This window comes from Bufo bufo, chromosome 5, assembly GCF_905171765.1.
Source record: "Bufo bufo chromosome 5, aBufBuf1.1, whole genome shotgun sequence".
NCBI lineage: Eukaryota > Metazoa > Chordata > Amphibia > Anura > Bufonidae > Bufo > Bufo bufo.
The window spans coordinates 390,714,521-390,734,731 of NC_053393.1; the positions used below are offsets into that span (position 1 = coordinate 390,714,521).

General features: G+C 43.7%; 1 protein-coding gene across 5 annotated transcripts in view; it reads left to right on the plus strand.

Annotated features, from left to right (window-relative positions):
• KIF13A (kinesin family member 13A) overlaps positions 1-20,211 on the plus strand; it is a 185,840-nt gene that overhangs the window by 115,060 nt on the left and 50,569 nt on the right. For all 5 annotated transcript variants that reach the window (XM_040432694.1, XM_040432696.1, XM_040432695.1 and 2 more), the window contains exons 16-20: positions 9,519-9,605; positions 9,685-9,851; positions 13,237-13,447; positions 18,584-18,746; positions 19,410-19,550. In XM_040432694.1, the coding sequence (XP_040288628.1) occupies positions 9,519-9,605; positions 9,685-9,851; positions 13,237-13,447; positions 18,584-18,746; positions 19,410-19,550 (769 nt within the window). The remainder of the gene's footprint in view (positions 1-9,518; positions 9,606-9,684; positions 9,852-13,236; positions 13,448-18,583; positions 18,747-19,409; positions 19,551-20,211) is intronic.

Genomic DNA, 20,211 nt, shown 5'->3' on the forward strand with positions numbered 1-20,211 from the left:
CCATAATATAAAAATATATTCCCCATACGGCAAATTGCAAAACTGAAAAGCGTCCAAATGGTCAATTCGCCATTTTTGGTGGCTTTATTTTCTGCAAAAAAATAAATAAAAAGTGATCAAAAAGTCATACACACTCCAGAATGGTATCAATGAAAATGAGCCCCCATACAGCTCCGTACACATAAATAAAAAAAAGTTATAGGAGTCAAAATATGGCGACAAAAAATAAAACAGATTTTTCCCCACTTTAATTTTTTTTTATCACTATCAAAACGCAAGAAAAACTTTACGTATAAGGTATCACTGGATTCGTACTGACCTGTAGAATAAAAGTAACCGGTCAGTTTTTTTCGTACATCGAATGTCGTAAAAAAATAACTGTGGTGGAATTGCTTTTTTCTTTGCAATTTCACCCCATTTGGATTTTTTTTCCCGCTTCCCGCGTTGGAAAGTACAACTTGTCCTGCAGAAATCAAGCCCTCATATTGCTATGTGAACAGACAAATAAAAAAGTTATGGCTCTGGGAAGGCAAAGAGTGCAAAATGAAAACGCAAAAATTTTTTTTTGATATTGATGGCCTTATCCTCAGGATAGGTCATCACTATCAAATCGGCAGGGGTCTGATTACCAACACCCCCGCCAATCAGCTGTTTGAAGAGTCTGCTGTGCGCGCTGCGATCTCTGCTGTGCTTGGTAAGCTGTGAAATGTACAGTGTATAGCGGCTGCGCTTTGTATTGCAGCTCATCTCCATTTACTTGAATGGGACTGAGCTGCACCTAAGCCATGTGACCGATGTACGGTGACATCACTCGCCTAGGAAGAGGCCTAAGCACTCAGGGAGCACCGAGACCTCTTCAGAAGTCGGACCCCCACTGATTTTATATTAATGATCTATTTTGAGGATAGGCCATCAGTATCAAATACCTGGAAAACTCCTGTAGGAGGAAAAAAATTTAACTAAAACATGTAATTAAAAAAAGTCACTCTCTGCCTCACACTTAATCCAGCCTCTATGTTTGTAAAAGTGGAACAGTTGCTACGTAAATATGGCGCTCATTTATGTACTAACACCACACAACTGGCATAAATACACTGATACATCTCCTGCTTCCTTTCATACACTAAACTATAAAAAATTGCTGCCTGCAGCTACCACTAGGGGGAGCACAGTGCATAGGAATTTATACATTTACTATTGAAATCAATGAAAGCTGTAGAATCTTTATGCACTGAGCTCCCTCTAGTGGCGGCTTATAGAAAACACAGTAAATCTTCAGTATGTTAGGAATGGAAGAAGCTGTTCAGTGCCAAGGGCCCATCTTATTGAGTTCTGGAATTTCATCTGATTTATGAAGATTGGAGACCATCCTCCTGTAATATTTGTAATGATTGTAGTCAATGTTTTGATGCGGGGGGGGGGGGGGGGGGGGTGCTTGCTGACATATGTAGTTTTCAGAAATATACTCCTTGCTGGTGAAATGTATACAGCCCCTCATGTCGTGAATTACTCATTGGTACACATAATATCTCCCTTATTATTTATACGAGTGTTAGTCTCAGGAGGGGCTGCTGCGTAGGCAGTGAACGTCCTGCTTTAAATCCAGACCCTTTGGTGTAAAAACCATTTGCTGTGTTAATTCCCTAACCTCTCTGTTAATAACAGGCGTCATCTGCCTAATGGACCCGGGTCCTCCTGTGCTCCAGGCATTAGTCAGCTGGGGTTATTATACTGGGACTATTAAAAAACTGCAGTGTAAGATCATCCCCAGGACGTGCTGTGTGAAGCCGCTGCCAATTGTTAATGTTGATAATTGAGTGGACAAGTGTCCTCTGGGGGTTGTTAAATGCAGCCCTACTGGCCTGATGAAGGATTGTACTGTACACCTCTATTCTTTACTAGGCGCCAGGCAGCTTGATTCATCTGGATGGTAGTGGCTACTCAGTTACTGAGCCCGCCCTCCATTCTAATAAGTGGTTGGTTAATGGTTGGATCCTACATGTGTATGCGTTTACATCCTTTGTGATATGAAACAGGCCCTGGTGGCTATCCCCATGCTTCTAATTTAGTAAATACTAAAAAGCATCTTTTATGACAACTCTATGTTGTGCCGATCCTCTTTCCCTCTAGAAATGTATGGGGGAAAAATGAGGACTGGGTATTACCATTCCCCTTGTGAATGGGGTGTGTCCGTACACTCTCAGCACTGATGGACAGTAACAGAGGGGGAGATTCATCAAAATTGGTGTAAAGGCTTAGTTGCCAATAGCAACCAGATTCCATATTGTATTTTTCAGAGCTCCTGTGGAAAATGAAAGCTGGAATCTGATTGGTTGTTATTAGCAACTAAACCAGTTTTCCTTTACATCAGTTTTGATTCATCTCCCTCAGAGTGTTTAGGGACACGCCCCCAACTGGTAACGCCTGGCTGTTCCTCTCGGAGGAATAGTAGAGGAATTCATAACAAGAGTGAAAATCTAGAAAAAACTGACTACATTTTTACCACAGGTTCATAGGGGGTGATTTATCAAACTGGTGTAAAGTAGAACTGGCTTAGTTGCCCATAGCAACCAATCAGATTCCCCCTTTCATTTTCCAAAGGAGCTGTGAACGATGAAAGGTGGCATCTGATTGGTTGCTATGGGCAACTAAGCCAGTTCTACTTTACACCAGTTTGATAAATGACCCCATAGTATTTTATTACTTTCCTGAGGAGTGGAAATCTACTTTTATATCAGCCCGTCCAGTCTCATACTTGTCTACTGAAATTGGGGATCTTCTGGGGCGATAAGTCAAAATGCCACCAACAGGGGAGCTGTATTCATGTATATCAGGGATGCCCCACCTGCGGCCCTGCAGCTGTTACAAAACTACAACTCCCAATATTCCCTGATAGCTATAGGCTGTCGAGACAGCTGGAGAGTCGCAGGTTGAGCATCCCTGATGTACAGTTGCAAGAAAAAGTATGTGAACCCTTTGGAATGATATGGATTTCTGCACAAATTGGTCATAAAATGTGATCTGATCTTCAGCTAAGTCACAACAATAGACAATCACAGTTTGCTTAAACTAATAACACACAAAGAATTAAATGTTACCATGTTTTTATTGAACACACCATGTAAACATTCACAGTGCAGGTGGGAAAAGTATGTGAACCCTTGGATTTAATAACTGGTTGAAGCTCCTTTGGCAGCAATAACTTCAACCAAACGTTTCCTGTAGTTGCAGATCAGACGTGCACAACAGTCAGGAGTAATTCTTGACCATTCCTCTTTACAGAACTGTTTCAGTTCAGCAATATTCTTGGGATGTCTGGTGTGAATCGCTTTCTTGAGGTCATGCTACAGCATCTCAATCGGGTTGAGGTCAGGACTCTGACTGGGCCACTCCAGAAGGCGTATTTTCTTCTGTTTAAGCCATTCTGTTGTTGATTTACTTCTATGCTTTGGGTCGTTGTCCTGTTGCAACACCCATCTTCTGTTGAGCTTCAGCTGGTGGACAGATGGCCTTAGGTTCTCCTGCAAAATGTCTTGATAAATTTGGAAATTCATTTTTCCTTCGATGATTGCTGCGTCAGGGCCTGGACGGATTGCTAAGCAGCTCAAACTATGATGCCCCCACCACCATACTTCACAGTTGGGATGAGGTTTTGATGTTGGTGTGCTGTGCCTCTTTCTCCACACATAGTGTTGTGTGTTTCTTCCATACAACTCAACTTTGGTTTCATCTGTCCACAGAATATTTTGCCAGTACTGCTGTGGAACATCCAGGTGCTCTTGTGCAAACTGTAAACGTGCAGCAATGTTTTTTTTGGACAGCAGTGGCTTGCTCTGTGGCACTCCAATTAGCTCTTGGATATGTCATTAGTCTAGGGGTTCACATACTTTTTCCACCTGCACTGTGAATGTTTACATGGTGTGTTCAATAAAAACATGGTAACATTTAATTATTTGTGTGTTATTAGTTTAAGCAGACTGTGATTGTCTATTGTGGTGACTTAGGCCTCTTTCACACTTGCGTTGTTGGGATCCGGCGTGCACTTCCGTTGCCGGAGGTGCCCGCCGGATCCGGAAAAACGCAAGTGTACTGAAAGCATTTGAAGACGGAACCGTCTTCCAAATGCTTTCAGTGTTACTATGGCAGCCAGGACGCTATTAAAGTCCTGGTTGCCATAGTAGGAGCGGGGAGCGGGGGAGCGTTATACTTACAGTCCGTGCGGCTCCCGGGGCGCTCCAGAATGACGTCAGAGCGCCCCATACGCATGGATGACGTGATCCATGCGATCACGTGATCCATGCGCTTGGGGCGCCCTGACGTCACTCTGGAGCGCCCTAGGAGCCGCACGGACGGTAAGTATACTGCTGCCCCGCTCCCCACTACACTTTACCATGGCTGCCAGGACTTTAGCGTCCCGGCAGCCATGGTAACCATTCAGAAAAAGCTAAATGTCGGCTCCGGCAATGCGCCGAAACGACGTTTAGCTTAAGGCCGGATCCGGATCAATGCCTTCCAATGGGCATTAATTCCGGATCCGGCCTTGCGGCAAGTGTTCCGGATTTTTGGCCGGAGCAAAAAGTGCAGCATGCTGCGGTATTTTCTCCGGCCAAAAAACGTTCCGTTCCGGAACTGAAGACATCCTGATGCATCCTGAACGGATTTCTCTCCATTCAGAATGCATTAGGAAAATCCTGATCAGGATTCTTCCGGCATAGAGCCCCGACGACGGAACTCTATGCCGGAAGACAAGAACGCAGGTGTGAAAGAGCCCTAAGATGAAGATCAGATCACATTTTATGACCAATTTGTGCAGAAATCCATATCATTCCAAAAGGGTTCACATACTTTTTCTTGCAACTGTATATATTTCTCTCATTGACTTTGAATAGAATGAAAAATGTGTGTAGGGAGGAGCTCCCCATAGTGGTGGTCTGGTTATGGGGGCATTCTGAGGATGCTGTTGAGGAAAGCACCTTAGCTATTGCTATATGGGTGTGACCTGTACTTATCGGCAAAGTTCACATAGGAAGAAAATTGGCTGCATCTCAAGTCTTCCTGTAATTGATAGTAGACATATGCTAAAACCTCAAATCCATAAAATTCATAGATAAAAATCTGCAAGCAAGCGGCGCCATTTTTTTGCATCTTGCTTATAATTTGCCATCCTTAAAGGGGTTCTCTGGGCTTTTCTGAAGATCCCAAAGCCTTCAGACCCTACGGAAGAAAGATGGTTTCTTCTGTACTAACTCCACCATGTTGTCGCGATGCTTCTGTCGGACTTGGGTCCTTCTGATAAGCTAGATAACGTAAATGCTGCTGAACAGGAAGACTCCGGAACACATCTAGCGTTCCAGATAGGACCTGAGCGGTAGAGTCTGGAGCCAGTATGCGCGCAGCGGACATGGCGGCATTGGGGGCACAACAGAGGGGTGCAGAGGAAATAATCTTTCCCCCACAGGAGCAAAACATCCGGCGACCCTTGGGGTTAGCCAATAGCAGGCCCCAAAGCGGACAAGCATCCCTAGCATCACCCGAGACGCGGTCTGCTATTGGCTATCCCCCGCCCTCCAGGATGTGTGACGGGGCGATGCAGCGGGCATCAGAAGCGATGTGAGGAGCGGGGAGGGGGGGGGGGGGGTCATTATAGGGGTTTCAGAAATGCCTGAACAGAAATGAAAGAAGGAGATGCTTGAATTCAGCTTCTTCCAGTTAGATCATGGTCCAGTCTGGGATCTTGGACAAAAAAAAAAAGAAAAGGGTTAACTTAATAATGTTTTTTTTACAAAAATGTTATGGCAGAAATGAAATCTTTATATCTTAAATAGCACTTTCTAATAGAATTTGGTGTCAAAACCGGCCTCACATTTTAGTGCCGAGCTGTACTAGATCTAATTTCAGATGTTCTCTTACAAATGTTCTCCAGCGGAACTTTATGCTTTGTGTTGGCTAGGAGTTTCCCTTGAACAAAAGGGCTGCGGGCAGTCATTCCCATCTCAGTGTTTGAGACATGTGAGCCAGCACAATAGCCTGGAGCCGAGCTGTGCCAGCCAGGGTGTGAGCCAGACTGTAAGAGGAGTTGGGTGGCAGATGGAAGGAGTGACACACATGACAGGAATGAAGGGGAGGAAGTGCAAAGCTCTTTGGATGACTCCTGCATTTCTTTTGGCAGAATACAAAAGCAAACTTATGTTACCCTCCAAGATGTCTCCTGAATGCTTAGTAATTCCTCAAGATGATACCTAATGATTGACAGTGGCACAATTCTGAAAAAGGAAAAGGACATTGTCATCTAAGATGAGTTAAAGGGCTTGTGTCACTTCAACAAATAGCATTTATTATGTAGAGGAAGTTATTAAAAGCTACTAATGTATTGTGATTGTCCATATTGCCTCCTTTGCTGGCTGGATTCATTTTTCCATCACGTTATACACTGCTCATATCCAAGGTTACAACCTCCCTGTAAGGCTACTTTCACACTCGCGTTTTGTGCGGATCCGTCATGGACGGATCCATTCAGATAATACAACCGCCTGCATCCGTTCAGAACGGATCCGGTTGTATTATCTTTGACATAGCCAAGACGGATCTGTCTTGAACACCATTGAAAGTTAATGGGGGATGAATCCGTTTTCTATTGTGCCAGTGAAAACGGATCCGTCCCCGTGAAAACGGATCCGTCCCCATTGACTTACATTGTCAGGGCGGATCCGTTTGGCTCAGTTTCGTCAGACGGACACCAAAACGCTGCAGGCAGCGTTTTGGTGTCCACCTCCAAAGCGGAATGGAAATGGAACGGAGGCAAACTGATGCATTCTGAGCGGATCCTCATCCATTCAGAATGCATTAGGGCAAAACTGATCCGTTTTGGACCATCTGTGAGAGCCCTGAACGGATCTCACAAACGGAAAGCCAAAACGCCAGTGTGAAAGTAGACTTATCCATCAGTAGTGGTCGTGCTTGCACACTACAGGAAATAATGCCCGCCTCTCTGGTGGGGACTCATAGGCTGGTGCTTTTTCTTATAGTGTGCAACCACGGCCACCGCTGATGGATTGTACAGAGGTCATAACCATGGATACGAGAAGTGTATAATGTGATGGAAAAATGAATCTAGCCAGCAGAGGAAGCAATATGGACAATCACAATACATTAGTAAGTGCCTTGTGTTAACTTGCTCTACCTAATAAATGCTATTTGCTGAATTGAGACAACGCCTTTACACTGCCCGATGTTTAGGTTGATTATCGTGTATGTACGTTTGTATCAACGCCTGTTCACGATAATTGCTCATTCATTGGGTGAAACAGTCATTTCTGGGCAACAGACCGTGCGGTCTAAACAGCGATCTGCTGCCCAGAAACAATGCAGCTGTATGAGCAGTAGCGACCCCTCATCGTCCTACTGTGGAGGTGATTGCTGCATGTAATGGCGGGTTTACACAATAATCAGGTAGATTATCAGGGACGAACGTTCCTGCGAACACTTGTTCCCCACAATCTGTCCATCTTAAGATGCAGCCGATGAACGGGCGAAACGCTCATTCATCGGGTGAAAATGTAATTCCTGCGGGCGTTATTATTTATTTCTGTCCAGGAGATCGCAACGTCTAAACAGCGATCCGCTGCCCAGAAACAGTGCAGCTGTATGAGGACGAGCGATCGCTACCTCATTCTGTGGAGGTGATTGCTGCATGTATGCAGTCAGCTGATAACATAAACTGCAAAAACAAATGATCTGTTAAAAAAATAATAATCTGCAAAAGCATAAAAAACATACTGTCACGGCGGACAGTATCTCAGATATACAAACAACCAAATAAACAAGTGTCTAGGCGAGATGCTGGGGAATGGTCACCTCCTAGCATAACCCTGACTTCTGTCCCTACGCTGCTAAGCCCACATTCAGACCTTGATGGTAGGAATGTGTCCTCGTGCCTGGACTGCAAACACCCTAGAATCCCTGAGATGGTGAAAGGGGAGAAGGGGCAGAAGACACACAAACAGCCTAGACTGCAAATAACAAAAACCAAAACCAAACTTATCTGAGCTGGAACAGACCATCCTTCCTTCCTTGACTCCAAGGCCAGACTGAATTCTATAACCTGCGCGGCCCTCTGGGAGTGAAGGCAATTTAAGCCAATGACCCCACCCAGAGCACCTGAAGGAAGGCGGATCCAGCATGATTCCAAAACAAAACAAAACAAATGGTTAGACACGTGCTGCCAATCTGACAGACCTCCGCACACCGTCCGAGCAGGGCATGACACATACACATAGACTGTATCCATGTGATCATACTGACCTGCAGAATAGCCATGTCTCTGAACTGCTAGTTCAGTGAAGCATTGTGGCCAGCCTTTATCCATGGTCTATGGTCAGCTTAACCATTGAGGACATCCTTAATACTGACTTGTTTCCCTGCCGGTACTTTATAGCGTAAGGACCCTGCAAGCGACTCTTTATATTTTAGAGTGCTGAGGTTGAGTTAAAGACCATCTGTTGGCAGGATCAACCCAGTTAAACCAGACACAATGCCTGCTAGGGTTGATTCTGCTGAGCAAAACGATGTCTCAGTTCTGCAGATCTTTGGTGCACCAAGGGGGGGGGCTCTTTCCTGTCAGTGCACCAGACCTCCTCCCTTCTACACTGATAGCCTTTTTCCCCCTTTTTTGATTGACAGGGCCAGGCATCTGTTCTGGCCCTGTGTCCTCACACCTGCGCTGTAGATTATGCTATCAGCGCATGCGCAGTAGCCATACAAAACGGCAGGGTCAGATAAGATGCATTGTCCTGTCAATCAAGAGGAGGAGAGTGTGGCTATCATTGCAGAGTGGAGGAACTCTGGTGCCTGCCCCTCGGAGTGCTGATGACCTCATTTATATTTTAATAAAAAGTTAAATTACTCAGGAACGGCACCACCGATCTGCATACTTGAGGTATCGGTTTATTCGGCAGCAACAACCCTACCGGGCATTATATCTGGTTTAATAGGATTGATCCTGCTGATGGATGCTCTTAGAGGCATACATTAATTTTATTGGGGTATGCTAGCCAAATGAAAAACAATTGCAATGAGATAGAAATGGTTTAAAAAAGATTATACTCGTCTTGCGCCACTGCAGGTCCCCACTCCGCTCCCGCCCCGTCACAGCAGGAAATGACTGAGGATGGCGCTTAGCCAATCACTGGCTGCAGCGCTGACCCTCTTAGGAACAATCAGAACCCACAGATACCAGGATACAGTTTTGCTCTTGGCCTGTTTCTTCAGAAGTTGATTTTTAGCTTGTGTGCTGCGGTCCAAGACTTACTTGTACAGACGCGCAGATGCAGAGTTCTTCTGCGCAGTCTGGAGAGCGCGGCTAGCACTATGAGAAAATAGTTGCCATGGTTCTGTCTGTATTTTTTATGTTCTGAACACTTGTTTTATAGCATTGCAGATCACATTATTGAGTCCTAAAACTAGGCGTTACCCTACATTTACCGCATTGTGATCAGCTTGTACCTATTTTTTTTTTATAGGACATGTGTAAATGGGGTCCAGGTCTACTCTAAAACCCCCTTGTGGCATGGAGACCGAATCCTTTGGGGTAACAACCACTTCTTCAGGTATTTCTTTACACCCCTCAACCCCTTCTAGATTTTACAGTATTTTCCATTCCAACCAAATCTAATAATGTTCAACCAGGCTCAACCTGCCAAAGAGAAAACGGAAAGATTGGCTGAAGGAGTTTGAGAAGGAGACGAGCGGCGCTGAAATTGATCTTGATGCTACAAGTGAAGCGTCCTCAGAACCGGACTATAATTATGAATTTGCACAGATGGAAGTTATAATGAAGGCTTTAAACAGCAATGGTAAGTTGTAAGCATGTAAAAACTTAGGGCTCATTCAGACGGATCCGCAAAACACGGATACCGGCTGCGTGCCTTCCGCATTTTGCGGAACACACAGGGCCAGCGCTATATAGAAATGCCTATTCTTGTCGGTGATTGCTCTAGGCTATTTGTGGGGCCACGGAACGGAACTACGGATGCGGGCAGCACAGGGCTTTTGCCGCCCTATTGAAATGAATAGGTCCACATCATTTGTAGACCCGTACATACGACCGTCTGAATGAGCCCTTAGGGTGAGGGTACCCGGGTGGCACTGACATGGTCATAACCTGGTGACATGATGGCACTGTGGTTTTTAAATGGATTGTTTAAAATGGCACAATTTTGCTGGAAAACAGGTGTTTTCTTACAAAATCATCCAACTATTTAATCGAAAAACCGCAGCAGCCTCATGCCATTAAAGATTTCGGCGACAGTGCTGCGTCTTGTGCCTCACCTTCAGTCTTTTAAAGGGTTTCTGTCACAAGAATTTTCACTATTAAACTGTCTTGATTGACAGGGCCAGGCCAGCGTTCGGCTCCTCCTGCCGGCCCTGAAGGTCATAAAAATAGAAAAAAAAAAACGGATCTGTCACTGAAAACAATGTAAGTCAAGGTGATGGATCTGGGTTTTTTTCAGGAGCCGTTTAATTCCAGTATTGAGATCCTCTGCTGGATCTCAATACCAAAATTAACAACGCAAGTATGAAAGTAGCCTTAGAAAAAGGACAAACAGCAGGTGGCGCTATACAGATAGATTTCAGTGAATAACTCAGCGGCTATGCAAATTTTTTTATTACATGCAATTACAAAGGTATTCAGATCCAGTTTGAAATATGTAGAATATTTTTGTGGGACATCCCCTTTAACAGTGCATTTCCAGATGCCAGGTTACCCATAAAATTGCCGTTCCAGTGCGTTTTTATAGAGGAACACCGCTTGTACACAAAGTTGGGTACCGTGTAGTGTCATTTTCAGATCACAGGAAGTTGCATTTTTAATGATTTACCTTTATTGCACATCATCAGTATAAGGCTAAATTCACACGACCGAATCCGTTTCTTCAGCCCGCAAATCGTGGATCCTCTGGCCACGTGCATCCCGCACTGTCAAGGCCCTATTCTAGAAATGCTTATTCTTTTCTGCAAAATGGACAAGAATAGGACATTTGTGGAATGGCGGCACGGAGGCGGACAGCACGTGGATGACAGTTGTGCTGTCCCCATTTTTTGAGGCCCCATAGAAATGAATGGGTCCTCGTGGGCGCCGCAATAAATGGGGATTGGATGCAGGCCAAAAACACGGTCATGTGAATTGAGGACTTACTGAAATATTTCTTGTAGCCATAAATATTTGATTGTGAAGATCTCCACTGCTGTTCTTTGTCCCCTTTGGAGTGAAGAGGCTGCGGCCACCTTTTACCATAGCATATAATGGAGAGTGACTATAATGGGCGTCCACCTGTCAAAGGACATTGCTGCATCTAATTCTGAAGCCCTCACTGCGGGGTTCTCTGACCACCACTGACCTAGACTGATACAATGTAGCAAACTGGTTGGAGTCTTTGAAAATACAGGGTAATATTTGAATGCACTGGCAATCCTGTGCCTATTGGATTGGATGGCTGTATAACTTTATACTGTGATTAAGCATCACTTTACTATACAGTACAACCTCAGTCATATATATGACCTTTCACCATATCGCTACAATGTACAACCCAAAAATTGTGTCTGCATCAGTATCCTGTAAATGTTATATTAATTTCCTTGGTGTGATCTTATGCTGAGGAAGAAGTGAAAGAAGAGCAATTTACATGGGAGTATTGCTGGACATCTACCATGTGGGTATCCTTCTTCAGGATCTTTCCTCCTGTGCGATGGAGCGAAGTTATCCAGTGTTTGCAATATGGTTGGAACAAAGGTCCAGTACTGAGTTGTTTTTGCATGGGACTGCTTGTTCTGCTTGTCCTAAATACTCAGTGTACTAACATAAGTTTTAGAAGTTTTGTCCTATATGCCATATTTGGGACTATGGATCTCTTATTGGATGGTCACCTACTTATGACCAACCTCTATTAGGCCTCATGCATACAACCGTGTCCGCATTGTGGTTCACAAACCACGGATCTGCAAAATTTGGATTCCCTTACATATGCAATCCGCATTTTTCTCACTCTCTTTACTAGAAGTAACTATTCCTGTCCGCAATACGAACATGGAATGGACATGGATGCGGACAGCACACGGATGACATCCATGTGCTGTCCATTGTTTTTTTTTTTTTTTTTTTGCAGACCCATAGAAGTGAATGAATGAGTCCGTGTGCAATCCGCAAAAAATGTGGATAGGACAAAATATGGTTGTATGCATGAGGCCTTAGGCCGTGCACTTGACCATATGTATTTTGCGTTCCACAAAACATGAATGACTCCTATGTTTTATTGTTGTTTTTATTTTTTTGCAGACGCATTCACTTCAATGGGTCTGTGGTCCACGTTTTGCGGCCAAGTATAGGACATGTTCTGTCTTTTGCAAAAGGGTCCTACAGATGCAGAAAGCCCACTGATAATCTGTGTGCTTTCCACATCCATATGTCCGTTCCCCAGAAGACAGAAAATGTCTTACACTTGGCTTCACAGACCAATTAAAGTCAATGGGTTGGCCAAGAATGTGGATGCAACATGGACGGTATCCGTATATTGCGAACAGAAGTCTGCTCAGAATGGATCCTGCTCTGGAGGAAGCTTGTATAACTAGAAATGTGTCATGTGGCCTTCCTGTTGGAGATAGATGACCACCAGGGATGTTAGCAGCCACAACACCTTGCTTTAGAGAAGGGGGTACTAGAATGTTTTATGGGTTTTTTAAGTTTGAAATTGAGTGAACTTTGCATAATCTCTGAGCTTTTGGTTCCCTTATTTTGTTTTTGGGTGGAGGGGCAAAATATATATTTGGTACTCACTTTGCAGATCAAGGGAGGTAACGGAGATGAATGATGACCACAAATTTGCTTAGATTTTTAGTTACCTTAGCCTTGATGTGGTTCTTTTAAAGCACTAAGACGCTTTGTACTGCCTGACTTCTACCATTCTCATGTGTTTTTCCATCAGCCATCCTATTGAGTGCCATGTATTGATTGATGGAAAACCTCAGTTTGCATGACAGATGGTAATAGTTGCATTTTGAGACCATTTTGGTTACAAAAGGTGGAAGTCTTAAAGTCTTGCCTATTTGCCTTTTGAGATGTCCATTTATAAATGATGATGATGATGATCTAATCAGTGTGCTGATGGACTTGCAAGTGTGTTTGCAACATCTGTTGGTTGCCTGTATACTCTGAGCCTTATGTACAGCCTTCCCCTTCAGATCCTGTCCACAATGTTGTCCAAGTCCTGGAGAAGCAGTATTTAGAGGAGAAGAGGAATGCCCTTGAAGAACAGCGTCTCATGTATGAACGAGAGCTTGAACAGCTACGACAGCAGCTTTCTCCCGAAAGACAACACCAGCACAGCAATGAGCGGCTCTCCTACACGTCTCAGACAGCGCAGCAGAAAATGAGCATATGGGCGGAAGAGAGGTTAGAACTTTTCTTCAAGATGCGTATCGAACCAGTGCCCTTGAAAGGGTATATCTCTTTACTCCTTCCATGCTGTTTGATGTAGCCAGAGGTTTTACAAACCCTTTCAACAAAACAGTATCTGCCTTAGAGTACTTTCACACTTGCGACAGAGGATTCCGGACGCAAATGGATAACATTTGTCAGACGGATCCGGATGCGGATTCGTCTGACAAATGTATTGAAATACCGGAATCCGTCTTTCTGGTGTCGTCTGGAAAAACAGATCCGGTATTTTATTTTTTATTTTTGCATTTTTAAAGGTCTGCTCATGCGCAGACCGGAAAACTGGATCTGTTTTGCCGGAACACTTAATGCCGGATTCAGCACTAATACATTTCAATGCCGGCATTCCGGCAAGTGTTCAGGATTTTTGGCCAGTGAGAAAACTGCAGCATGCTGCGGTATTTTCTCCGGCCAAAAAACGTAAGAGGGACTGAACTGATAGATCCTGAACAGATTGCTCTCCATTCAGAATGCATTAGGTAAAAACTGATCAGTTTTTTTCCGGTATTGAGCTCCTGTGACGGAACTCGACACCGGAAAAGAAAAAGTACCCTTATTCACATGACTGTATCTGTAAAAAATGTTCATTCCGCTTTCCATTTTAGACGTGAATGGGATATTCTGATCCTCAAAAATGGTCCAGAATAGCACATTCACTGAGTTTCTTAAATTTGGCACATGGATTCTTAAAAAAGAACAGATATGTGAATAGCTATATTGACTTTTATGGGTCCTTGTGCTGTCCTTTCTTAAAAGGAACCTGTCAAAATGAAAATGCAATGCAAGCTACAGGCAGCATGTTATGGAGCAGGAGGAGCTGAGCAGATATATAGTTTTATGGAAAAGATTCAGTAAAACTTTTATTTTGTATTTTATACAGTCTTTCACCAAATATGACCATTACAGACCACTCAGATCAGGTTCTCCATTACTTTCCCCAGATTACTATGGTACCTTTCATATTGCAGTCCATCGCCGATTTGCTCCAAAAAACACTTTTATACCATATGGTAATTAGGTTCTGAAGGTGCCCAGGGGCGGCGTTCATGCGGACGGTGCCCAGGCCCCTCTGCGCTTTGCTTACCAAACCCCTCCTCTTTCACCCCTCTGGCCCGCCCTTGTTTAATCTGATTACCTCCTTCTCTCTGTCTGAAATCCCGTGCCTCCGCCGGCTGGATCGGGTTCCGCAGGTTGGCGCATGCGCATTGAAAGTCCCTGTTCTTCTGCCCATAACGGGCAATGTAGTGCGCACGCGCCGGGAATGTGTGGTGCTGCTAATTTTGGGCTATGAAGTCAAGGAGGTGGTCCTATCAGTGATTGACTGTTACTTATACTGAATCTTTTCTTATAAAACTATCAATCTGCTCAGCTCCTTCTGCTCTATAATATGCTGCCTGCAGCTCAAACACCATGTTCGACGTGGCAGGTTCCTTTGAAAATAGACAGCACACAGAAGAAAAAAATAGTTGTGTTAATAATTTCTAACTCAGAATCGTTACTATATTAATAAAAGGGTTCACAAAGGGATTTATGTAGCTAATCGTGTAACTTTGTGTCCACTTTATGCAGTATAGCCTACCTCTACATGGGACTAAAAAGAAAAGAAGGGCCCTTATGGATAATACCAGTCTCTGAAAATCATGCCAGTGGCATTATGCGCTGATGTGATTGTCAGATTTCGCATGCCACATGTGGACACTTCAGGCAAAGAGCACTAAATATGACCTATGTCACTGACCTAAATATGCCTCTTCTGAATATCAAGACAATATGCTATTTTTATACAAAATAAAACGATCTTCTCATTTAGGCTAATATCACAAAACTTTCAATTTTTCACTGAATGGACCCCAAGGCCTAGTCCACACTTCAGTGATTTCCATCAGTGATTCGGGGTCAAAAATAGAGAACGGGAACAAATCTTTCCGTTATATGTTATCTATGTGTAGCTCCACTTCAGGTTTTGGCTCATGATCACTGACGTGTGAACTGGGCCTGACACATTCCCTGTCGCTCATGTGATTCAAGAAGCTACAGCGATCTGCTGAATCCGTCATGTGATTCAAGTGTCACCCATCATCCACTGACATATAACGGGATCCTCTGGGTTCTGTTTGCACAACAGGAATACTACTGTATAGTGCAGAAGTAACAGAACCCCTGAATACAGCACCGAGAACAGATGTGACTCTTGCCCTAGCAGAAGACAGTCCTGTAGTCACACACGGCTGACTAGATTAACTGCAAAGTAATTGGATGCGGAACAATTTTCTGCATTACTACAACATAAGTAAATCATCGCCGGAACAGCCACCTTCACAGAAAATATCAAATGTACTTAATTAAGATTGTTTAACCTCTAAATTACTGCCTGTTGTCTTTTAACAGCAGGCGGTGCAGGTCCGTAGTCTGCAGCAGTGTCTTTTGGCATCCCTGCAGTAACACTCCTGCAATCCATTATAACAGGTCAGGTGCCCGGCCGACTCGGAGACAGCTCGGGGCCCCAAGAAGAAGACAGAAGCCATTCATAACTGACTTTGGCTTCTTCTTTTTTGCAGTCTCTATAGCACGTAGAAAGCCATGTAGTGAATAGAGGAAGCCGCAATACCTCTGCCCCCCATCGGACACATCGATCACATGGTCTTAACAGAATCCAGATCAGTCCCATCAATTAAAAGTGCCTCCATAGGAAAGTGTATACCGTGTAACTGGGGCTCCTGTGGATACCAAAGTCACAGCTAAAAAGAATGCAAAAAGTAATGAGAAAGTGTAAATGCCCCCCAGCGCTCTTTTATAATGTCGTGGGGAACATATTATGTACTATGACACAAGTAAAAAAAATTTTAAAAAACATCCATATCAACCCAAACCTTCGCCATAGCTGCCCCGTTCATCCAAGACTATACATATTAAATATCAAAGTGACCAACACAAATTTAGGAGCCCAACTATTTATTTTGGTGTCAGGTTACAAATTTAAAAAATAAAAAACTATGAGGGTCGTTTAATAAGACCAGTGTTTTTGACGCCAGTCTTAAAGGGATTCTTACATAGTACATAGTCCAGGCCCCTCTTGAATTCCTTTATTGTACTCACCATCACCACCTCCTCAGGCAGAGAGTTCCATAGTCTCACTGCTCTTACCGTAAAGAATCCTTTTCTATGTTTGTGTACAAACCTTCTTTCCTCCAGACGCAGAGGACCAGCCTCTAGGAGCAGGAAGGGGGGGTGGTGTTGTTCCTGCTCCTAGAGGCTCCGTTCTCCCACCTTTGTCGCCTCCCTCCAAGTTCTGATTGACAGGGCCAGGCAACGCTCGCATCTGTCTGCCAGCCCTGTGCTCTGGTGAAATCTCGCACCGTTCAGCATTCGTGGTGGGGAAGCTGGCAGCCTGCGAGTGTCTTTCCCTCACCATGCTGAATGGCGCGAGATTTCACCAGAGCACAGGGCTGGCACACAGATGCGAGCGTTGCCTGGCCCTGTCAATCAGAACTTGGAGGGAGGCGACAAAGGTGGGAGAACGGAGCCTCTAGGAGCAGGAACAACGCCCTCTCTGCTCCTAGAGGCTAATTTGCATATTATAAAAGTTAGATTTCTGGCATAACGGGGGCATAGATAAAAGTAGGAATAGGCTAGTTAGGTTTAGCTGACATTAGCACATCGCTAATGTCAGCTAGCTTAATAGGGTTAAATCTGGTGACAGAAACCCTGGCGGTGGATCGCCAAAGTTATGAAGTGGTGCAGGCCTCTCCATAACTACGGCTCATCCAGCACCAGTCCTGTGTAAGACAGCTTCCTTGTGGTATTATTTTGTGCATATATTATATGCCATTTTTAATGCCTAAACCAGGCGCAGAAAATTATTAATGAGATGGACCTCCCGGCCCGCCCACACCATGCCCACTTTTTTAGATTTGGCATGAGCGGGGAAAAGTTGCAGACTGCGGTGAAACTAACCGTTGCTCTGCAATCTGCGTCCGAAATATGCCTAATATAGGCGTGTTTCAGGTTAATAAATGACCCCCCCTAAGGTTTTAATTTTTTTAACTCTTTACCCTAAATAAAAAAAAAAATGTAATTTTTCTTGTTGCATGTAGTCTCACAGATTGCATTAAAAGTCCTCTGAGGATCAAGATGAGGGATTGTGAATTTGTCTTTCATTTTAGAAATAAATGCCTAAGGTCTTTGTGACGTTCATGTTTGCGTAGACTGGGCAGCACATGGACTAAATACCGACTAGTTGCTGTATATTCAGGGGGCCAGTTTAGGTGTATCATTTTCTGCATGGACCAGAAACTGACGCATGCCCCACTTTGGTCCAGTTCTTTCAGTAGACTAACGCGTTCAGTGAAAGGTTAGAGTGCGGTCCACTTGTCACAGATGATTACTAAGAAATGCTGAAAAGAGGTGATCGCAGGAAGTAGTGCCAGAGCAGTGTGGGCTAGTTTTACAGTGATTCTTCTCTCTACAGTGCCAACCAGCCATGCCCAACGCCATCAACATCGAAATATGTATAACCCTGGTTGGGACAATGGTTTAGGACAATTTGTTACAAAAGTGAGCATTCTGTTTTTTTTTTTTACAAAGTGAAAAACGGATGACATACAGATGTAGCAAAGCTAAAATAGACTCTGATAACACGTCACAGCGTTGTCACTGCTATCTTGTGACAAAAGCCATTGAAGATTTGGTTAACTTTTTCTTGCCATTCTTCACTTAATGCATTAACCATCAAGTTTAGCTCTGCTGCATCTGTACTGATGCCATACAGATGGAGAAACGGAACATAGCCACAGACAAAACGTATTCCACTTGGATGGAAAATAAAAAGAGGCTTTCTTCTCCCACTTCCTTTGTCCCATGTAAAACCCTGTGTCTTTTAGGTGACTTTTTATATTCAGAATTTTTTTATAGTCCGGAAAATGAATTTTTATATATATATTTTTTCTTTTAGAGAAGCCTATGGAGAAACACCTAATAATTGCCCAGAGCATGCTGAGCTTTGAAAAAAAAAAATGTAGTGCATCTAACATTCCCCTATTGAATTTTAGCTTAAAGAAAAACCCTGATGTTTGATTGTTGTGCTCACTGCAGGGATGAGCTCTTCAGACAGAGCCTCTCTAAGCTCCGGGAGCAGATAGTCAAGGCTAATACCTTGGTGAGGGAATCCAACTTTCTGGCCGAAGAGATGAGCAAATGCACAGACTATCAAGTCACTCTTCAGATCCCAGCAATCAACCTCAGTGCCAACCGTAAGGTTAGTAATGGACAGTTCCAAACTACTTCACAATTGTATTTTAATCTCGTATGGTATGTGCAATATGCGGCTTCTTACAAGTATTGGATGTGTTATAAACCCCATATACATATCACTTTGTAATATCCTAAATGATCACTGCAAATTAATAGTTATATATATTTTTTTCTTATATTGGTCTACTCTGAGTATTGTGTCGGGATTAGAAGCATCCAGTATCGCATATGTAGAAAAATCCCTATGTCAGGATCATATTTTTTACCATTTGGAAAATATAAGCATGGTGTTGACCTCATAGGCACACAACTGTCTGCCATAGAAGTCTATGCTTAGAACCCCTGTCTACAGTATACCGTAGTTCTAGATGTAACTTTAGAAAACAGAAAGATCAGTTTTATTGTACAAGATACACCGACATCTAATCGGATCTCTACTTCTGGATCGTAAAGCATCACTGAGCTTTCAACTTGTGTGTTTCCTGTTGTCCCTTGTACTATTGATTTATGCAAAATTGTGTGAAAAATTTATGACCGTTAAAATATATCTGTAAACCAATAGCAGATTGGCTGAGCCTTTCTTTGAATGTCATAGTTCTGGTTGAGTCAGGTGTTTAGGAAATCTGCATGCATACTCATTTTACTATTCTTGTTCTGATTTTCTTAGAGAGGGGCAATAGTGAGCGAACCGGCCATCCAAGTGAGACGAAAATGTAAAGGCACTCAAGTCTGGTCTATTGAAAAGTTAGAGAACAAACTCATCGATATGAGAGATGCTTACCAAGAATGGAAGGAGAAGCCAGATGAGGTAATGTCACGTACATTCCTGCGACAGGTGGCAGGACATCGGTGAGACTGGCAACACGTGGTTTGATCTGACATATTTTCCGTTTGGATCAAATGACGTCTGTGTTGTTTCTGGTGCTTGCCACACCTTCTTTCCCCAGGTGTGGCTATTAGGGTTATGTAACCTTCTCTATTTATAGTTGCTTCTCCCACAATGCTGTGCGGTTTATAGCTTCTGTTTTGACCTTTTGGATAGATTGTGGTTGGATCTTGGCTGAGTTCCTGGTGCTTCTATTGCTCCTTTGAAGTTAAGTCTTTCCTTTCCCTTTTGTATTTTGTTTGGGTTCTGTGTGTTGCATTTCCATATTGTTTGTATTAGGCCTGAAGGAGACTCCTGTTTGTCCTTCCTTTTGGAGGAACAGGTAGTCTCGTCCCTGCCATTAGTACCAGGGTCCTATAGGGTATTCCTGAGTATGAACTCGCCTACCTTTGGGGTCTGTTCATACTGGTAGTTAGTCAGGATTTTGGTTAGGGTTTTCCCTAGGAGGTGTCCATTTTCCTTCCCTAGTTCTCAGGCCTGATTCCCTGTTCCACCCCCTTCCCTCCTATGCTTGGTGTGGTGTTTCCCTCCCACACTAAAGCGTGACAGGTAAAAAAAAAATCCTCAAAAGCACCCCCCCGCA